This window comes from Octopus sinensis, linkage group LG1, assembly GCF_006345805.1.
Source record: "Octopus sinensis linkage group LG1, ASM634580v1, whole genome shotgun sequence".
In the NCBI taxonomy this organism is placed as follows: Eukaryota; Metazoa; Mollusca; class Cephalopoda; order Octopoda; family Octopodidae; genus Octopus; species Octopus sinensis.
Window position 1 is genome coordinate 129,739,316 of NC_042997.1, and position 22,174 is coordinate 129,761,489.

Consider the following 22,174-nt stretch of genomic DNA (forward strand, 5'->3'; position numbering starts at 1 on the left):
GTGGGGAGGTGAGAAAAAGAGTGAAAGAGAAGGAGAACTAGAGAAAGTGGGAAAGTGAATGGTGTTAATGATAAGGTAAGCCTATGTATAGCAAACAAACACACAAGTAACCCCTCCTTCTTTCTTAATTACTCTCACTGTGACACAGTGTATTCTAATCAATCTCAAAGGAAAAGTTGACTTTAGCAAGATTTGAACTCAGAACATAGAGAGCCAGAGCAAATATTGAATTGTTCCATCATTCTCTCAACTGTATCAATTTGTGGCAGTGAGGTTGTATTGAAGGTGTTGCTGATGATTCATTTGAAATAGTTAGAAGACAAATGTTTTGGTGGAATACAAGAGATGATAATGAATAATATGAGGCCTAAAGAGAAGCTGGTCATTACCAAATGATCCAGATTTATTTATGTTTCTGCATCAAGAATCCTCTAGATTCAATATTAAATTTTTGCAATGTCAAGGTGACCCAAGCATTGGAGACGAACTGAGACAAATGAAACTCATTTAAGCCATGTATCATAAATCCCATAAATCAAAAATGTTGGAACAACTGCAGTTGGGAAATATATCACCTAATGTGTATGTGAACTATATACAACAGGAAATGATATTGTTTTAACAGAGTTGTCATTCTCATGAAGTAGAGCCAAGAGTTACCAATGTTTATCACTTGGCCAAAACAAATTTTCTAAAAGCAAATTTTGTGGTTATAAGCATACAAACTGTGCAATAAAACAAACCACTTTTAAGGAGTTAGCAGCTTTAAAAAAAGTGTGGAATTTGATAAACAAAATTGATGATAAAAGCTCTAACACTAAAACATGTATTTACAACATTACTTTGATGGCAGTTGGAACACACAAGTAAACTGGCAGCATTGTTAGAGTTTCAGAATACTTTTCATTATTTTTTCTGGCTCTCTATGCTCTGAGTTCAAACCCTACTGAAGCTTGTGATTGATAAAAGTGAAAGTACTAAAGTGGGGCAGTGTACTAGCAGAACATTAAGAAATCAGAACTAGATGCCCTTGCAATATTTGTCTGGCTATTTGTGCTCTGAGTTCAAATCTTGCCATGACCTGCTTGTCAAAAGATTTTGAAAGGTTTGAATCATTTGAGAAAAGATAAATATAGAATTTGGTTGGATAACCAGTATATTTTCACTTATTAAGCATGTATTATTTATAAATCTCAATAATTACAGATGGTTGAAAATGTACAGCAAAATGACGTTTGATAATTTAAAAAGTGCGCTAGCTGAAAATCCTGTTGTGAGGCTATTTCATGCCAACAAAGACATCATGTTGACAACTGATGTTAGGGAGCAACCTATAATCAAGAATTTGATCACAAGATAATCCACCAGTGTTATATTTAACTGCTAAATCCATTTATTTACATATTGTGAAGAAAGATTTGCCAAGTGTGGATCACAAACTGTGCCAATCATGATAGTAAATTCCTGCTGAGATCTGATCAAAGATGTTTTGGTTTCATTTTTAACCAATGTAAAGAACTTTCAAGGGTTACATCATTGAGGATTTCAAGGTATGTCATTCAGATTATGACATTTGATTTTAGCATCACATACACCAGAGAAAACTTTTTTTCCCATTGATGTGTTCTGGTGGTTACACTTTAGTTTATAACTAAAGGACCTTAGTACAGATAATGTTGTTGGTAAAAACTTGTATGTTGCATTTTGATTGCCTAGCATAGGATACATGTGACCCAGTGCAGGGCAATATCACTTCTAAGAAGAAAATTAGCTGCCTTCCTTATAAAATGCCCTTATATCATCTGCAATCAAATGGAATTGAAGAACAATTCCATTTGGTTCAAAGGGTTAATTTGGAATGAAACATGTTCTCTCCCTACAGCAATAAGTTTATTTTGACCTTGAGAACTGTTCACTTATTGTATGATTTCTTGTACTGATAGGTCAAAAAGTTTTCCTCCTTTGATGGGGATCAGATTTGTGCATCCTCGATCAAATCATATTCAGTAGATTTGTAGATATAGTCAGTGAAATTGCAGGAACGTTAATGGAGAAAATAGTTTTTGCATGTGGAAAATGTATAGATGTCCTAAAGTCTGGGATCACACGAGAAACTGATTTTCTCAAATGCTCTTGAGGCTCCCTAGAGATAATAAATAGTTTCTGTTACCTAGGCAACCTAATTAGTAGTAGGAGGAGGATGTTTTGGAAGTGTAGTCACAAGAATAAAAAGTACATAGAGTTATTATCTCTGTTGGCAACAAAAGGTCTCTCTCTCTCTTATTTAATGCTTGTGTACATACATCAATGCTATAGGGTAGTGAGGTGTGGACCCTGAATGCGGCTAGTCATCTGTGCAGGTTGTTCAGCAAGAAATCGTGGAATTGTCTTTCTTGGATTTGAGATGGTCAGGGTGTTGCACTCATGAATGCAAAATCCTTAAGTAAAAACAACAAAAATACACAATGCTCTATTTATAGTTAGCACTATGATTCAGAAAGGACCCTATACATATATTTAGTGTTGCATAAAGAAAACATCATCATCATCAGAGCAATGTAGTATAGATTCAAACTATCTCTAGTCAATATAATGATATAAACAGTAACCTTTGTATAGTTAGTACTATGATATAGACAGTAAACTATGTATATTTTGAACTGATATCAACAGAACGCCTAGACATACAATATTGCGATATACACAACAACCTATGCATAGTTAGTACTATGACATAACAGTATTTATAGTTATAACTGTCATATAGACAACAACCTATGAGCTACAAATTGCTGCTTCCGGTCCAGATGCTTTATTGTCTACTTTAGTTGAAGGCTGGCAGTCAGCCATTTGTAATAAATACAAATGTTTATACTTGTGCTTCATTTACTGAAATTGAACATTTTTAGCCAAATAAAACAATTGATTCTTGGCTCCTGTCTCTTGTTACAACAATTTATTTGGTTAAAACTTGGAAATAGAAAAATCTGAGAGGAAAAAATTTCTTTGCTCATATTGCTTTGACAGCATTTCATCTGATACAAATGCAAAATGGCAGCACTTGAAAACTACTTTCCTTAAATTTTCTTGATAAATTTCCAGACAACTGAACAACAAAGACTCACTCTGCTTACTAACTTCATCTTATTCTCAATCTTTTATCCTGTTTAAGATTGTACTGAGCACAATAATGCAAAGGTTATTCTCAATAGCACCTTCATTAAAAAACAGAATACCATTTATTGTAGATTCCAATTGCAGTCATGAAAACAACAATCAGTTAAAGATGTTGAATCTTATGTCACAATTCTTTAGTTTAACCAGCCAGTATTAATTTTAGGCTGTAAATGCTGATATGTACCAAGAGGAAAGCATTTAATACATTAATTTATTTCAATATACTCTTCTGACAAAGACTTGTTAAGAACTTTTCACTGATGTTGTCCAAGCTTATTCCCTGAAAGATACTGAGAATGCAGAGCCTTACTAGTGAATTTCGTTTTTTCTTAATGACCTATCAAGAACTAAAGCAGTGGTTCTCAATGTTGGGCCTGAAACCCACTAGTGGGCCTGGGAAAATTTTGAGTGGACCTGAGAAAATTTTGAGAGGGCCTTGGGAATTTTCTGGATTGGAAACAAGATGCTTTTAGTATTCAATTTGTAGTCTTGACCAGTATAGCTGAAAATTTTTTCCCAAAAGTAACAAATGTTTATTAAGAAACGTTACAAACACAACAAATAAAATTCCCAAATATAACAAATCTACGTGATAAATTCCAAAACACAACAAAAAACGTAACAACACAAAAAATTTATCGAAAACATAACAAATTTGTTACGAACATAACAACTTTGGCAACACTGGTTTAGAGGATTTTTTGATTTTGAAAAGTGGGCCCGAAGCTGAAAAAGGTTGAGAATCACTGAACTAAAGTACAAAATAGAATCAAGCAATAAGCATACTGCTGCCTTCAAGAACAAACCAACCTATAAACAATGGTACAAATTTTGTGTTGGCCCTATCACAACTGCTTTATCTGTCAAGCAAAGAACAAAACATGCCATAATTGTAAGAAAAAAAAAAAAAAAAAAAAAGGTATTTTTCAAAAACACCACTTAAAAATACGACAATAAATATGTACAAGCAATCCAAGGACTGTGCTTAGACAATAACTTGTATAGTAACCCATGCATAGTTAGTACAGTGATACAGACACAAGCTATCTTTGTGAGTACTGTGATAAACAACATCCTGTGTACATTTAGTAAAATAGCAACTTGGTTGTTATACTTTTATTCTCAGCTGAGTCTTTGTTGTCATAAGCTATAATGTACACCATCATGTCTATCTTTTAACATTAATGTTCTCACACAAGTTGGTGGAATAATTAATTTTTCATTACACAAGATACCAGCTTCAACTGTTTAATTATTTTTTAATAACTTTAAATGATCTTTCAAGGACAAGCTAACTGCTTCAGTTATTAAAATTCTTTTTTAATATACCAGATAAAAAATTACTATTATTTTAAAACATAAGTTTCTACAACATGGATTAAAGATTTGTCATGATCATGACAATAATGGTGATGTTCGCCCAAGCCAACTAATAAATTTGAACTGAGACAGTGCATTGACACAAACCATTTGAGATCCATTTACTTAAGATATTCATTCCATCCTCAAATGTTGTCATTTGTAAAAACCTATCTTTAAGAAAGTACTGTTGTTACTTTTGGTAAACCATAATTTTTGCCCAAAATAAATTCTAGTGGCTCACAATCTAGGACTAATTTCAAATTTCAACCAAGCATAAAATGTTACTCTTTGAGTAAATCATACAGACACCAAAGATTACCTTTCAATATTTGAATATCTTATTCCAGCATTAGCTAATGCTCTTTACAAATATAGAACAGGATAGGTGTCTTTTGAAAATATTCCTATGTAGCCATTTTATCTGCACCAATTGTTAAGGTTATTTTTTTTGTGACATCATGAATCTGGACGAGTGACTTTGATACTAATATTAGCTTTATATGTTTAAATGCCTTTTGTTCTTAGATTTTCCTATTAAAAAATGGGCCACCATATTTACAGACATTATATTAAAGATGACATGCAGTTTCAATAAGGGTCAATATACTTTTCCCTTGAAATTAGCAATTCTATGAGAAAATTCTAACTACTTTTTGTCCTTTTGAAGTTGATATTGGAGTGGGGGTGGGGAGACAGCTTCATTAATCATCATCATCATGCATGACAATCCCAGCCTTTTATTTTATGATCCACTTTGATATGTAGATTTTCAACAATTTAAAAAAAAATTCATACATCATCTTGGTAAATGGTAACATTATCAATGCTATCTCCAGGAACATGTTCAACTGGCCCTTCTAATTCCATATAGAAGACATGTCCTAAAGACCCATTGCTTTAGAAATTTCCTTGCCTCTGAAAATATTTCTATCTGATATTGATATGCCCATTTCCAGTTAAATATTTCATGTCAAAAGGAGAATAATATACTGATTTAATATTTAGAGTTGGTTAACAACCTGAATAATGTCTATACATATCTTGAGATCTCTATTGCATTAAAAGAAAGCCCATTAACTTCTAATGGTAACCTCTTTTACAATATCTTCATTAATTAGTAACATCAGTTTTGCTATGACTAATAGATTAAAGTTTATTGGCAATGGTCCTGCCTCAAACTAACATGGCTCCCTATCTTCTTTGAGAAGAATGTTAGCTGTAAAAGCTCTTAATCTCCCAAATTGTGCTGGAGATTCAGTTTCATCAATTAAATTGAGATATCAGTATTAATCACACCCATACCAAATAAGTCATATTTTTTAATAATTTTTAAATCAGCAAACATTCAAAACTTCTACTCTTATAATTTTACATTAATGCATCAAAGGTTCCCAAAATTTCAATAAGTGATCCTTTAGATTATTTTAGTTTGTGATCACACTTTCTTAATTTTGGTGTATTCAAATCTATCAGGAAATTCTGAGGTTAAATCAGTTAACATCCTGAATTTTACATTGATCATTGAAGTTTATTTTAGATCATTCTTTTGAATTTTCTCAACGTTTTGTCATAGCTTTGCATACTACTTTAAATGACTCTTTTTATTCACGTACAATAGAAGCGCTACCAAATGCAAAGAATCTTTTTTTTTGTCTCATTTGAAATTAAGAAATATTACCATGCTGGTAAATGAAATCAGTGCAAGCAATAAGCTTTGAATCAACTTTAAAGATATTCTAATATGATACAGCTGATTGCATGCCATTTATGAATTTCATTTAAAGTGTATCATCTTCTGCATCCTGACTTTTACCTTCAATTTTATAAAATTTACAAAACAAGATGACTCAAAAAATCTTGGAATAACAATAGACAGATTTAGTTTGATGTTGATGCTGTGATATGAATTTGACACTTTTAGCATTTATCAGTTTCTTCTGGGGCGAACTGACAGGACTGTATTGTAAGTGTCGAGGGTTTCATCATTTCCCAAATTTTACAAATGGCCCAATACATACTTTAACAGAGCTTATCAAAATACAATTATAGTTATATGTAATCCATTACATTTGGAAGTTTTACCAAAGTAAATAGCCAAGCTATTACATCAATTAAGTATCCTACTTAAAAACACCAAATTACATGCAAGAACTCAAAACATGCAATAATATTAAAATACCAATTTACATTACAATTACAATCAAGACATTATGTTTTTTTTTTGTATAGTTGTAACAATAATGTATAGTTTGTACTGTACTATATCGGTTACTGATATGTATAGTTAGTACTACAATATGTACGGTATCATTTACATACATATGTATATATATATTGTGATACCAGTGCCGGTGGCACGTTAAAGAACCATCCGAACATGTCCGTTGCCAGCGCTGCCCCGACTGGCCTCCGTGCCGGTGGCATGTAAAAAGCACCAACCGATCGTGGCTGTTGCCAGCCTTGCCTGGCACATAAAAAGCACCAACCAATCGTGGCTGTTGCTAGCCTTGCCTGGCACTGTACCGGTGGCATGTAAAAAGCACCCACTACACTCACGGAGTGGTTGGCGTTAGGAAGGGCATCCAGCTATAGAAACACTGCCAGATCAGACTGGGTCTGGTGCAGCCTCCTGGCTTCCCAGACCTCAGTCAAACCGTCCAACCCATGCTAGCATGGAAAGTGGACGTTAAACGATGATGATGATGATGATATATATATATATATATAATATATATATATATATATATATATCGGAGGTGACACCAGGTCATTAGCATCACTCAGGCTCATCATAAATTTCGATTAAGACACATGCCTGTTTGAAGAAGTTCATGTTTTTCTGCTTTATTTCTAGCTCCACATGGCTTATTTTTTATATCTAGCACTATGTCTTTCTCCATTTCTAAGTTAAAGGTTAAAATAAAACAACCCTGCAAAACACAACTGATCTTTACACACAGACGTACAGAATAACAGCAATCAAATAACAGCGGAGTGCACAACAAACAGCGATCTGACTGTCACCTATACTCTTGACAAGAGATGCCAGTTAGTTTTTTTACACCTACTAGGCTCGTTTTGTATTAGTCTGAGTTGCTGGGTAAATTTTTACTCCTTTAACAATATTCATAGATTGGAATTTAAATCCTAATCTCTATAGAAATTTATTGTTTCAAGAAAACATTGAATTTAAATTACTTTTAATTTTTGCAATTATACATAACAACTCGGGCTGTAACATCTGTAAAAGATGTCGAGAGAACGTCTGCTACGAATAATATTTTTTGACACAGGGCACTTCTAAGACACTGCCAGATGCTGAATGAAAATAAATGAATTGCAACCAGACTCAATAAAAGGAGCCTGAGTTATTGGCTGCAATTGCATACTTTAAGTCAGTGTTGTTAGAAATTAAATCAGCTCGCAAACACACATTCACTTTACTAAATTTATACTTGGGCTAAGCCCGAACAGCCTGAATCGCCACTTATATATATGTATATATGTGTGTGTGTGTGTGTATATATATATATATATATATATATATAATATATATATATATATATATATACACACACACACACATAGACTAACTTAAGTACTGTTAAAACTCATATGGATAGTAACTTATCTATAGTTAAGTGCTGGGTTGTATATAACAACCTACATGTTATAGACAGTAATATAAGTATAGTTAGTACTGTTATACGCAAAGATAATAACATATACATAGTTAGAATTGATATAGACAACTGATGCGTAATTAATCTGTTACAAAGCCAAAACTTACATTTAAACTGTTGCAAACAAAAAATTATGTGTTCGTAAATTCAGTTCCTTTATTATTGTTTAAACCAGCAAATTCTGTATTACAACTGTGATAAAACACTTGACTCTACACCAAGAACAGACTGACTGATCAAGCAATTCCTTAGATTATTTCATGAATAATCTAATTATGATATTTTAATAGAAAGTTTAGACTGATTTTTTTTCATCCTTCTGTACTGACAAGCTTTACAAACAGTCAAATTACAGATGAGTAAGTTGTCTGCACACTACAGTCTAGACTAGATTGTTTCTAGTACACGGGATTGATATTATGACTATATTATAAGTACAGACTGTATCATTGCTTGTGCTTACCAGATATCGCATAACCATTTTCAAGGTGATTACCAAGTCAAAAGCACACCATTTTCATTGGAAGAGATCCATGCATTATTTTTGGAATGTCTAATGTATGATTTTCTCTTTTGGATGTCATCCATTCCATGAAGAGTCTCATTAGTGGACAATACATATTACTGTATATATACCAGTATTCACTAACTCTGCTTCAACTTTCGTCTTTCATAACAATTGCATACACTGATCGTAATGTTGTACATTCTGAGGGAAATGTGACGTTAGTTTATAAATATAATTTTAATTGCTGCACCATAACTACACAACATATTACTAAATATGTAGAGGTAGCATAATGATAAAGACAGTAACTGATATATTCAGCTAGTACTATGATATATACAGCCTATATATAGTTACTACTGTGATTTAGACAACAAACTATGTGTAGTTAATATGGTGATAAATACAGTAACCTATGTATAATTAGTACTGCAAAATAGACAATATCTTATTAGGAGTGAAGTGATATAAGAAATGTCATTCTAGTGAGTAGAAATAGTGATATTTTTATAAAAGTAATTAATGCAAAAGGAGAAATCTTATGATAAAGGCATATGACAAAACAGAGTATGCCCTGCCTTGTCAGGCTGAAAAACTATTTACTGGCTGATTAATATTACTACTTCATTTGACTTAAGTCAAACTAATATGTAGTAAGCAATACGTTGAAATAGTTCATGTCTGTAGAATGTCAACAGAATATGTTAATAAGTTAGCAAATATGTTAGTGGCTTGGATCACTCCATACCTGCCATGTGTTGTTTGGGTAACAGGAAGATAAAATTCATTTAGAATAGTCAACAACATTGAGATGATATTAATTTTGATGGCTCTGTAACCCTTTTGGTACTAACCCGGCTGACACCACCTCTGGCTCTGTAGTACAAATGTTTTGTTTACATAAGTTTTGAATTAAATTCTTCCACCAAACTTTAGTCACAATTTATGTTTCTAACACTATTTAACAATAACTAAGTTACCTTACTAAATTCTTTGTTATATTTAAAAGTAATTAAAAGAAACACAGAGCATCTCAAAATAAATATGGTAACGAAAGGGTTAAACAGTTACAGTAACCAAGCAAGACATGAACACATGTAAACACAAGTTTAAAAAAAAACCCGAAAGAAACAATATTGACAAAATATTTGAATTGCAAAATTAGCTACAGTAACAAGCTTTTCACAACAGAAATAAAATTCAATCCATAATATGATGAAACTGAAAGCATTATCATCATGACAATAATTTTCTGTTGGACATTGGAGATTTGATTAGTTAAGCACTTACTATTTAGCAGAATCATTTAATTGATATTCATTTGATCTTCCGAAACACTCTTGAACTCCTGTGTCTGCCCACAGTCGTTTCATAGCTTGTAATAGTTCATCTGAAAATGGTTCAGTATCTTCCATTCTACCTATGACATCTAAAACCATTTTGGCATCACACTAAAATAGAAAGAAAATATAATTTTAAACAAAAATCAAGATTAAAGGAGGAAAAAAAAAACAAAGGAAAAATAGACAAAAATTTAGGTTGTTAATAAAATTCTTTGAAGTGAAACATTGAAAATGGAGCAATCTAATTTCAAAGACAAAGGAAGTTTTTATTTCAAAGTGCTGTTATTTTGTCTGAGATCAAAAGACATTTTAATAGCAGCTCAAACAATTTACAACTGTTGTCTGAAAAAAAGTAAGAAAACAAAAAATTAAGAACTTAGCAACTTCAAATTTTGAAAGAAATCTTAATTTGCAATTGCTGTCTAATATATGAAAATATTTTAAAATTTAAACAATTCAAATGAAAAATAAATATTATATTTTGAAAGAAAATCTAAGGATATATAGAAATAGTAAAAGTGAAATAGGACATAATCTTAGCTTTCAATGTGGCAGAAACGTTTTAATATACAGTGGATATTTACAATTATAAGTTTAAATTACTGAAACAAAACAGCTAATTTCTGATCAACAAATGAAAAATGGTAATAAATACTAAAATATTTATGTATAATGAGGAGAAAAGTGAGATTTTGAAATATTACAGCAATAGAGTGGTTAAACAAATTAATATATTTATTGATTCAACTAATTAGGTGATATTTTCAGTCATATTTACACTCATGGTGGTACAGTGTTTAGAGATTACTAAATCTGAAGAGAGATATTTTCATTTATTCAAAACATTTCTAAGTCTTACCAAAATTCCACTAAAATAATAGAAGGAAAAACAAAACATAAAGACAAGGAACAATGCTTTACTAGATGCTAGAAGTGATATAAAAACCATTGATACAATAGTATAGGTTTTTGCTGAAGCATTTTGCTTGTCTTTTGTGAAGGAACTTTTGAGAATTTTCAATGCATATCTTAAAAGAATCACACACAAATAGACACAGACATATCAGACAGTGTAAGTTGTATGAACATAATGTAATAATGATGTTCAAAATAACTTTCATGAATCTTGGAATGTTCTTTCATATATTAAAACATCTGATCCATTTTATATTACAGATGAGCTATATTAAAATGAGATATTCTATCTGGCCAACATCATTACACAAGTAGCACGCTCTTGTCTTCCTTGTCAGTTTAATCTTTAACTAGAAATCCTACAGCAATATGACAACGAGGCTAGAGGTGTTTTATGATGAATTTATAATTAACAACATTATTGGTTGTTTCTAGTTGCATTTACATAGCTTTGTCTCCATTTTCTCTTGAATATCAGGGTATTTAGTGAAGGAATAGACAAGTTCCCTCTCCTACACAGAGTGAGTGAATAAGCAGCTGGGCTCCCACTGTTTGAAAATCTGATATTATCTAAAGGGAAAGATTCAATTCAGAAAGAACATAATAAAAAGAAAGACATTACTATCAAACTAAAGAGAAGTTAAATAAGTATGACTGCTTATAAATGAGTATTTAACTGGATAATAGTCTTGTCATTATATTTATTCAGTTGATGAGCAGCAAACTGATAGCTGTTGACAAAGAAAAGATATCTAGTAATGGTGAACAGCTATGCATGAATAATAACAAAATGGAAGTATTCGAAGATTGAAAATGTTTCTTCAGTAGAAATTTTTACCTAAAAACATGGTACTAAACTGTATTTTGAAAGACACCTAAGAAAATAACAACTGCATTATGTTAGAATTTAAGAACATAATATTTGATAATATAGAATGTTACATCCCATGTTCAAAAACTTTCAGTTACACATTCATGTAGCATAATTTGCCCCTAAATAGCTGAATTAAAGTTCTGTGTTCCTTGACTTTCAAAAATGTGACACTAAAGTACTGTTTTCATTTTATTCTTAGTAAAACAAACTGAGATAAGCAGGTAACTAATGGTCAGTCAAGTAAACAGAGAAAAAATTAGGTGTTCTGTTCAAGCTTATATACATAGATGTCTACATTTAAATACTGAACCAGGCCCCAAAAAGTTAGCATCAGCCAGCAGAGTAGTTGGAAAGTATATTGTATTGTTATTTCATTTGCAACATTATTATTATAGTTAATTCAGTTTATCTTAAAGTATTTTTATTATTGTTGTTGTTTAGCCACTAATCAACTTTCAATGAATAGACCTATAATCAATCAATAGTATTCTATCCACGATCACCATATTTAATCTGTCCTTATTTAAAAAAAAAGCAAGGTGTTATTTGAGAGAAATTTGACTGCTTTTTTAAAGAGCTCAAGTGACCATGCAGAAGCTCTCTAGGTGGTCTACAGTATATTTATTATTTACTGAGAGAAAGGAGAGCTGCTTTGGTTTTTGCAACCTCTCTAAAACTGGTGTGGTTGATGCTTAACTAGAACTGTTTTAGTTGGTTGAGGTGGGAAAAATATGGAAAGGGAGGGTGTTCCAGATGGGTGCAAGAAGGATTGGGAAGTGTTTTGCGCAGAGATGACCTATTAGAGATCATCAAAGGAAGAGAGGCAGGTTCACCAAGTAGGTTTAAGTATATATGGTATGTAGCATGTTACTTCTGTTGAGCCAAAGCTATTAGAGTAGTAGCAGAAAAGGCAAAAACATGGTTTTATTTTGGATGTAGCTCATGGTGTCTCAGAAGAAAGTTACACAACTGGGACTGGGTTTTTGCAATATCGTATATGTGTACATTGTGATGTTTGAAGTATGACTAAAGAAATAAGATCTCCAATAGACCTAAATCTAAATCTCAGACAAGGTCTACACAAACTGTAAAGGTTCCACAAGTTTAAGTTAGACCCTACTGAAAGGGAAAAATTGATTAGCTTGGTAAGAATAAGAGCATAGGAGCACACTATTTGAGGAGATTGAAAGAAAGATCTTTTTCGGACAGTAGGATGTGATTTGAGATTTTTGCTGGTATTTCTTGCAGGTCAAACCATCACATAAATGCTCTATTTACGGTGGCTCTAGAGGAGCTGTGAATGAGACATATATGTGCATGCAAAGTGGCCTTTGATTGTTAATGGGCAGCAGAAACAATGGATATAAATAATAGGACAATTATGTACAGGGTCCTCTTTTGTGCTAAGCCAGAAGATTACAATTTTGGAATGAGGCTGGGTGATACACAAAGGTTTTCTTTGATTATCTTAAGGTGATCTCGTATGTGTGGTAGGAGGGTGACTTTCTGTGGGAGTTATATTGATATTTTTTAAAGTATAGCAACAGTACAGTTGTGAGTGAACTACTTGGCAGTTTGGGGATTATAAACATTTGTTGCATGAAAGATGTAGAGAGACAAACTTTGGAGTAGTGTAGCAGTTATCTGGTTACTGTCTTTGAGAAGATAGAGGTGAAACATTTTTTGCTAAGGTGGTCAGTCATTCTAGTTGGCAGTCGTCAGATAATTAGTACCCAAGTTATGTAGCATGTGGAACACAGATAGAATATTTATTGCTCAGAGCTAAGCAACACAATTCAAAGTTTTTAACGCAGTTCTGATTATAGGAAAGGTCTGATAGAACTGAAGATATGTAGAGCCGATGCTCTGTTATAAAAATTGAAAAGATGGTGAAGGAAATCAATTTTCCCTTAAGATGAGGAACATTTTAATTTAACTATTATTAAATCTTATTTGCATGATACTCATTGCAGTGGTTGGAAGAATATGAAGATGATTAACGAAAGTCTTCAAGAAGGGTCAGAGTGGAGAAGTCAGGGAATAAGAAAGTTATTTCTAAAATGAATAAAACTGCAATGAAAATAGTTTCAAATGATTCAGAAAGGAGATAAAGCTGTCAAAGAAGTAAAAGGTTTACAAATAACAACAACAATAATATTATTTACTTCAAATTTTTTCAATAGTCATGGACTGTGATATATAAATATTTCTATGTAAAACCCCTTTAATGGTGCTTAGTGAAGAAATAGTGATTTGGACTAACTTGAAAACAGACTACAATCTTGGTTTTTATAACACCATGTCTAATTAGTTAGTTTTCTCATATGAGGTTTGATCAATAAGTATCTGGACTGTTGCCATAGTAATGAAGCTAAAGCATGCAGAGTGAAGCCACTTGGCAAAGATTGACCTTGAACTCTGCTGTACATGTACACTAAGTTTTAACATTCTAGCTCACTTCTGCTGTTTACAGCAATGCTTGGAAGGAAGGTATGTAGCATGCGATCACTGCATTGACCATGACAGAGAAAGTTGTCACAGCAATACCTGCTCAGAGGCCTATGCAAAGTTGCAGAAAGTGTATGGAGAGGAGTGTATGAGCTGCATACAAGTGTATGAGTGGTTCAGACTTTTCTAAGATGGCTGAAAAAATGTTGATTTTGACGAATGTTCTGGGAGACCTGCAACCAGCAGAACTGAGAAAAACATTGCAGATGCTTGTGCAGCTGTGAGGGGGAAATTGTCAAATCACCATCTGTGAGTTATCAGAGGATGTGCAGATTAGTTACGGTTCAGTTCACTTCATTATCACTGAAGATTTTGGTATGAGACGCATGTCTGCCAAGTTTGTGCCAAAACTGCTTTCAGCTGACTAAAAAGACATTCAAGTTTCAGTTGCACAAGATCTCCTTGATTGTGTTGAGAATGATTAAAACTTTTTGAAAACTTTGCATAGGCCTCTGAGCAGGTATCACCAAGCTTTTGGCAAAATTTGATGCAGATTCTCTGCTCAACTCTCTGTCATGGTCAATGCGATGATCACATGCTACACATCTTCCTTCCAAACACTGCTGTAAACAGCGGAAGTGAGCTAGAACATTAAAACTTAGTATGCATGCACTGCAGAGTTCAAGGTCAATTGGTGCCAAGTAGTTTCACTCTGTGTGCTTTAGCCTTGTTGCTATGGTAACAGTCCAGATAGTTATTGATCAGACCATGTATAGCTCTAAATAATCCGCCTAATTATTAGCTTTTAAAATTCTTATATATTCTTATTATTTTAACTTCAAGATTAGTAACTTAAAATGCTCAAGTTGAAACTAGATGTATTACTTGTCACTCTCATAAAAAATGGTTAAATGTTTGACACTAAGAAAATGCATGTAAGTAAATATAAAATATATCAAGTACAAAAATTCATACAAAATTTCCAATTTGCAGACCCATTCAACAATTGATGAGAAAAAAGAAATCTGAAATCAATATATGAGGTAAGGCTAAATCATCTGAGTTTAAGCATATTGGCCAAGTGATGTTCAATAGATACTAGGAAAAAATCAGATCTGCTTACAACCCACTTCCTCCAATATAATTTTTTAGTTCCTGCTTATAAGTTGTAATACAATAGATTTAATGGCTATAACAAATAGAAATGATCAATGCTAAACAATGGTGATGCTTTGTAAGAACGCTAGAGTTACTATTTTGAACCCATCAGTAGCAGTACTTGCAAATTGTTTTGGATAGAGTTAAACATTCAAATGAAACAATTAACCAGTAAAAACTGAAATTAACCTGACTTACATAATCACATTTTTGACTGATGTCAAATCATTATTTCCATGTTAGTATAGGTAGAGGAATGAGAATCTACAAGGAAATATATTCTACCTAAGAAGCTGTACAACTAATATTATAACAATGCATGTATTACTGTTGAAAGGGGTTACTTATAAATGATGTGTGCTTTCTATAACACTTCTGTACAGAGCTGAGAGTTTTCACAAAATGATTTTAAAAAATTTTAAAAACCCTTAAAATAAAAGATATAATTTACAATCTGGCAAAAGAATCAAAAATGAACTTAAACTATAATTTTACCAGTGGGGTCTGCTGAAGGACCAGGCTTGTGATAATAAAATTATCTAAGAATTGTGGGATAACTGAATAGCAGGAGAGACTGCATAAACATGTTTTTAGAAAAACATAACATAAAAAGTGCTTCTATTTTCCATTAGTTTATTCATCTCGGAGTAGGAAGGGCATCCAGCTGTAGAAACTCTGCCAGATCAGATCGGAGTCTGGTGCAGCCATCTGGTTTGCCAGACGTCAGTCAAATCGTCCAACCCATGCTAGCATGGAAAGCGGATGTTAAACGATGATGATGATGATTCCGACACATATAGAAGAAATATTACCAATGTTTAAAAAGTAATTCCAAAAGGGATGTAAGTACAGTCTACATTTTGAGGAATCCAGAACAATGATTATGATTAAGTTTATTACAAATCAGAAATACACATTAGATGATCGTTTTATAGTATTGTGTCTCGAGAGCATTTTTTGTCAACATAGCTCTCTGTTAGAATAACATTCCTCTTATTTCATCAACTCTGGAGAAATGAAAGACAAAAGTTGATCCTGGCAGAATTCTAACTCAGTATGTAGGGAGACAAAGCAAAATACTATAAAATATCTGGTCTGGTAACCTACTACTGGTATAAGTTAACAGCTTATATGAACAACAGCTGAGGACTAATTAAGAATGTGATAAAAGTAAACAGAATTAATGAGACAGAATTAACAATGATTTTTCAAATTATACTCTATCTCATTTAGTCATTTAGTTGTAGCACAGGAGAGATAACGTTGTTCTTAATCTATATTTCAAACCATGCAGTTCACAAGAGAAAGGATTCATTAACTATAAAATTAGATCATTAATCCATTAGCATTCATATTACTCTGTCAACTGTAATGCTTATTTAGTCACATTATCTTGAATTAATCATGCATTATCTCACATATTTGAGATTTTGATGATTTGATTATTTATTTTCAGAAAGACATTATAGGGTAGGAGTGAGAAGCTGGAGCTGGACAATTTGAACATAAATCAGATAGAATATTTGGGTCTGATATGGTCAGTTGTAACGCTAAAGATTTAAACTAAAAAGTTTTCATAGAAGACACTATATCTTAAATGTATAAACTGCTAAAAGTCTAAGTATTAAAAAAAGAAAGGAGGGAAGAAGAGATAGAGATATACATTTGAAAGACAAGATACAATTAAAAGTGTAAATAACATCGTTTTTTTTATTTTAACTTCATTACATGGCAAATTGTTTTAGGGGCTGAGAATAGCCAGCATCATTGGCACATATGCTATCAGTAGAAAAATAAAATGAACAGAAAAGCTGTCCCTTGTAAAATTCAAACTCAGTCTGCTCGAAAATGGAACTGAGATGAAATGGAATACTGTAAGACATTTAGACTAGGGCTTTACAGTTTCTGTTGACTAAACCATTCTTATCAACAATAGCACTGAACTTTTAATACATTATCTGGACCAACAGAAAAAATACAATAAAAATTTCTGAGGTCTGCTGTCTATAAATGAGGAGCTAATAGGAAAGTTGTGACATCTAAAATTTTGATGACAGAATGTTTAATTAATGTTTTAATACCTAAAATACACCAGTACCAAAGAACACGCACCCCACTTCCCACACACACAACAATAAAAAAGAAAACATGACTAAAGGATGAACCAGAAACATAACTGAAAGATGGACCACATCTTCACTGCCGCCACTCTCCTTTTTAGTTAGCATTAGATTTTTTCAGATTTTTATCTTCAATTATAAATTCATTAACATCTAGGATTCTTTAAACAAATATCAAATAAATCCCAGTACTCAGGTGGTACTGTGTTTTATTGATCCATCTTCCCAGCAGGATGAAAGGCAAAATTTCCATGGAAGTTCTGAACTCAGAATATAATGAACCATAACTAAATACCACAAACAATTTGTCTCAGAATCCTAACAACTCTGATAGACACACACACAGTCTCAACTGTTTGAACATCAGAGTTGAACAAAATCTGTAGTAGTTGGTGCCTAAGAAGGTATGGTTGTGTGATCAGCTGGACTAAGGATGGCCACTATAACTTCCAATCTCCCAATTCTGCACTGAATTGTTACTAAAAGAATATGTATGTATATGTGTGTGTGTGTGTGTGTGTATATATATATATATATATATATATATATATATATATATATATATATATAATATATATATATATATATATATATAGAGAGAGAGAGAGAGAGAGAGAGTCTGAAAGGTGTGGGCATCAGTCTTTCCCTTAGAGACAACAATAGATGAAAACCTGGAAATACTTAATTTCAAATGATGGTTATTTAAGAGAATCCAGAAAATTTGTTGCAGGGAAATTTGGAGAATATTACATAACCACTGAAATAGAACTTAATAAAAAGGACTATAAAAAAAAAATTCCACATTTTGGTCCTTGGCATTCCTGGTAATTTCCAACTGTGAGTTGGTGTATCTGTGTCAAGTTACTATTGTACCTATGTTCTTGTATCTATATCAAGTTGTTAGTGCTGCATCCATGTCAAATTAATGCTGTGGCAATGTCAAGTTACTGATCTTCTCACGTCAAGTTATTGATGTACCCAAGTCAAGTTATTGATGTACCTAAGTCAAGTTATTGATGTACCCATGTCGAGTTAATACTGAATCTATGGTCAAGTTAGTACTGCAGCCATGTCAAGCTAGTGCTGTACTTAAATTACTTCTGCAATTAAGTTATTGATACATCTATATGAAGTTATTGATGTCCCTAAGTGAAGTTAAAATGTTGAGATTTATGGAAGCAAAACTAATGTTAAAGGAAATGAAGAATTGAAATTATCTTTCCATTTTGTCAATCTCTCCAAATTTTTTTTAATAGATCCATTTTCGTGGTTTATTAAGCCTTCTCATTGCAACCAGCTATAGATATGTGCTCTGAAGTTACACACCACCTACAGCAGTTCTGCTTGTGACTCAATATTGCAGCAGATGCAATATAATGTTTTCACAAGTATATTCTTCCAGTGATTATTATAAGACACTAAAAGATAAGCTGCAATTTTTCCATATAAAACTAATGTCATAATATTAAGCTAGATTTATACTAAAAGATGTAGACTGGGGCAATGTGATTGGCTTTTATTTATTCATAACGCATCAAGTAGTCTTTCAGATAACAGAAGTACAGATTCCTTTTCTGTTATTGATACAAATAGAAATTCTGCCATAACAAATACAACATAAAATATTGTACATGTGTGCACACATGCACAAACACACACACATATGAGACAGATTCATTTATGTGAAAGTGGATATTTTGCCAAAACATTAAATCTGTAAAAAAAACAAAAAACTGTTTACTCAACAGTTATATATAACTCATACAGTCCTCTTTGGTTTCTGGTTTCCCTGGTCTCTGATCCAAGAATTTCCATATATGTATTTACAATTTTATGCAAATATGCAAGTTTGCTGAACCATAAAGTCTCATGTCAGGTTCAATCCCACTACATGGCATCTTGAACAAATTTAATTTTCTATAGCCATAAGTTTGCTTATACCTTGAGGATGAAATCAGATTGATGGAAAATTGTATACAAACCCACTGAATGGATTGTACCTGCAATTGAAATTCAAATGTACTGTTTTGTCACAATATATCAGCTGATTCTGCATCAGAATGATGTTATGGGTACATTCCTGACTGTGGAATGCTCAGCCACTTTTTATGCTAATTCTTTGAGCAGGAAGGTAATTCAGTTGATCAAACAACTAAATCCTCATAGTTGAAGCTGGCAGAGAAACACACATACAGCTATAGAGTCAGTACACAAAACCTTTAATTATGATACTGACTCTTCTATCTGTAATTAGATTAATCATGTACTTCTTATATTAACTGAAAGCACACATAGACAATGTGAAGCATCAAGCTATGTTGTAGCAATTTAGCCTGCTAACATTTTGGTTTAATGGTTATAACTATGCTGTTGTGGCCTTTTTATATTATTTATTAAATAATTTACAAACAATTAAACATTAGACAACACTTACAAAATTAAAAAAGGAGATTTTTATCAAATGTTCACTCTTAAAGAGCATCTTTGTTTACCAGTTCAAAAATCTTAGGAACATCAAAGTTAAAACTGAGCTTTTGAACATCTAAAGCAACTTATTAACCATTTTAAAAGAAATAAAATCAATGAAATACATAACCTCACCTTCTTGAGATCAAAGCATTGATTAAATATTAAATTCAAATGTAGCACAAAACATTAAATGAAATATAAATTATATTGTAAGACTAAAAAGTGTGTCCCTACAAATATATATATATATATATATATATATATATATATATATATATATATAAACAAAAAAATCAGTGTAACTATAAAATAGGGGTTAAATAAAAAATCCAGATCTAAAATTTACCAATAACTTGTTAGAAGCAGAATGGTTTGTAGCTTTATAGAAACCCTTAAATCTGATTTAATTATTTTCAATGTAGAAAAGTCAAATTAATATATGTAAATTAAAAATTTTAACAGATCACATTACAATTTTCATAGTCTGTTTCCATAGCTCCTGAATACAACACATAACTAATTTAAAACCTTTAAAAATTGGTGCCAAAATAAAGATGTGCAGGATATATGAAGTGTTTTATTTAATAAAAGAAATACTAAATAGTTTATAGCTAAGAAAAAAACAAAATAAAACTAGGATTTAACATAGAAAACAGGCAATTAGCATAGATTGACAAACTTTCAGTTTTTACAAGAAGCAAATTTAAGCATACAAGAGTAAATAAATATCTTCTAACTAGTAAGCACATATTGTATAAGTATAGAGAAAGGGAAAATAATATGTTGAAATCAATTAGAAAGAGCAATGAATGGGTAATAGATTATTAAATTTGCTATTAACCAGTCATGTAAAAATCTACATCTTTAAATGGTTTCATTGGCAGCTTGTTATATTCCTAAATAAGTAAAATATATCTACTACAAAATTTAGGAGGTATCTATGAAGTGAGGTATTGCTGGTTTACCTATCTGTCTATATAAAATATCGTCAATATCAGTATTGCTACATTTGTTCAAGATAAAAAGACAGTATCATTTCTGGCTAGAATTTATTTACTAAATCAACAGATTTTAGAAAATTGCTAAAAGAAACTTGGGGTTTAATGTTCAACGGATGATTTATAATATCCAAACAAGATGCTTCCTTAAAGCAACAAAAAACTATTTTAAGAGTGAGATAACAGGGTACTGAGATAATACAAGCAGATGTTTTAAAAGGACCTAGTCTCTCAATAATGCACAATGGAATTATGTTCCTGGATCAGTAGTGAGATAAAAGGACAGGATTTATTCTTAGACTTGGTGACAGAACTATAGTTTCAATCCTGAGAGGGAGAGGGAGGGAGAGAGAAGTGGGCAAGTAAACAGGAAGAACCAATCTAATCCTTTTGAGTCACTAAATCCAAGACTAAAATAGAACATAGAACAAAGAGAGCATGTGAACACACACATGTACACACATAGTCAGACAGTGAGATCAATGTTGTGCTGATCAATAAATAGTTTCAGAATGTCTAGGTTAAGATGAAATATGTCTCCAAATTGTTTAAAATGTTGACAGGCTTATTAAGTGAAAATCGAAAATACAATTTGCTTTAAAGGAAAAGGCTAATTAAGAATTATTGTGATAGGATAAATCAAAGTGATTTCACATAGAATGAAAAAAGAAAAAAAGAAAATGAAACAGGAGGTTGCTAAGATATTTAAAAAAAATTATTTAAAATAAAATGCAATCCTTCTTTATTTCAAAATTATATTGCACACATAGGTTTAATCATGTAGTGTTTGCTGAAAGACTCTTTTGAAATTACTAAAAAGAAAACTATGAGAGCAACCATAAATAAACAGATATACTGGTGCAGACCAAATATTTTATTTCTTCAATCACATTTACAACTTCAGTGTATAAAAATCCAGTTTTGTCAAGAGTTAAAGGAAACTTTACTTGACCAAACACATAAACCTCCAACAAATAGATGTGAATACAAGATGTTAGCTACATCATTTTACAAATGCATTAAACATTAATTCTGAACAATAATCTGCCTTAAAATTCAAAATATTACTTATGAATAAGTAAATTTATAGATGAATGACATAAATATAATTAAATATAT

At 31.9% G+C, this 22,174-nt stretch overlaps 1 protein-coding gene across 2 annotated transcripts in view; it reads right to left on the reverse strand.

Annotated features, from left to right (window-relative positions):
- LOC115216411 (guanine nucleotide-binding protein G(o) subunit alpha) overlaps window positions 1-22,174 on the reverse strand; it is a 133,042-nt gene that overhangs the window by 20,379 nt on the left and 90,489 nt on the right. For both annotated transcript variants that reach the window (XM_029785737.2, XM_029785727.2), the window contains one exon: window positions 10,021-10,181. In XM_029785737.2, the coding sequence (XP_029641597.1) occupies window positions 10,021-10,181 (161 nt within the window). The remainder of the gene's footprint in view (window positions 1-10,020; window positions 10,182-22,174) is intronic.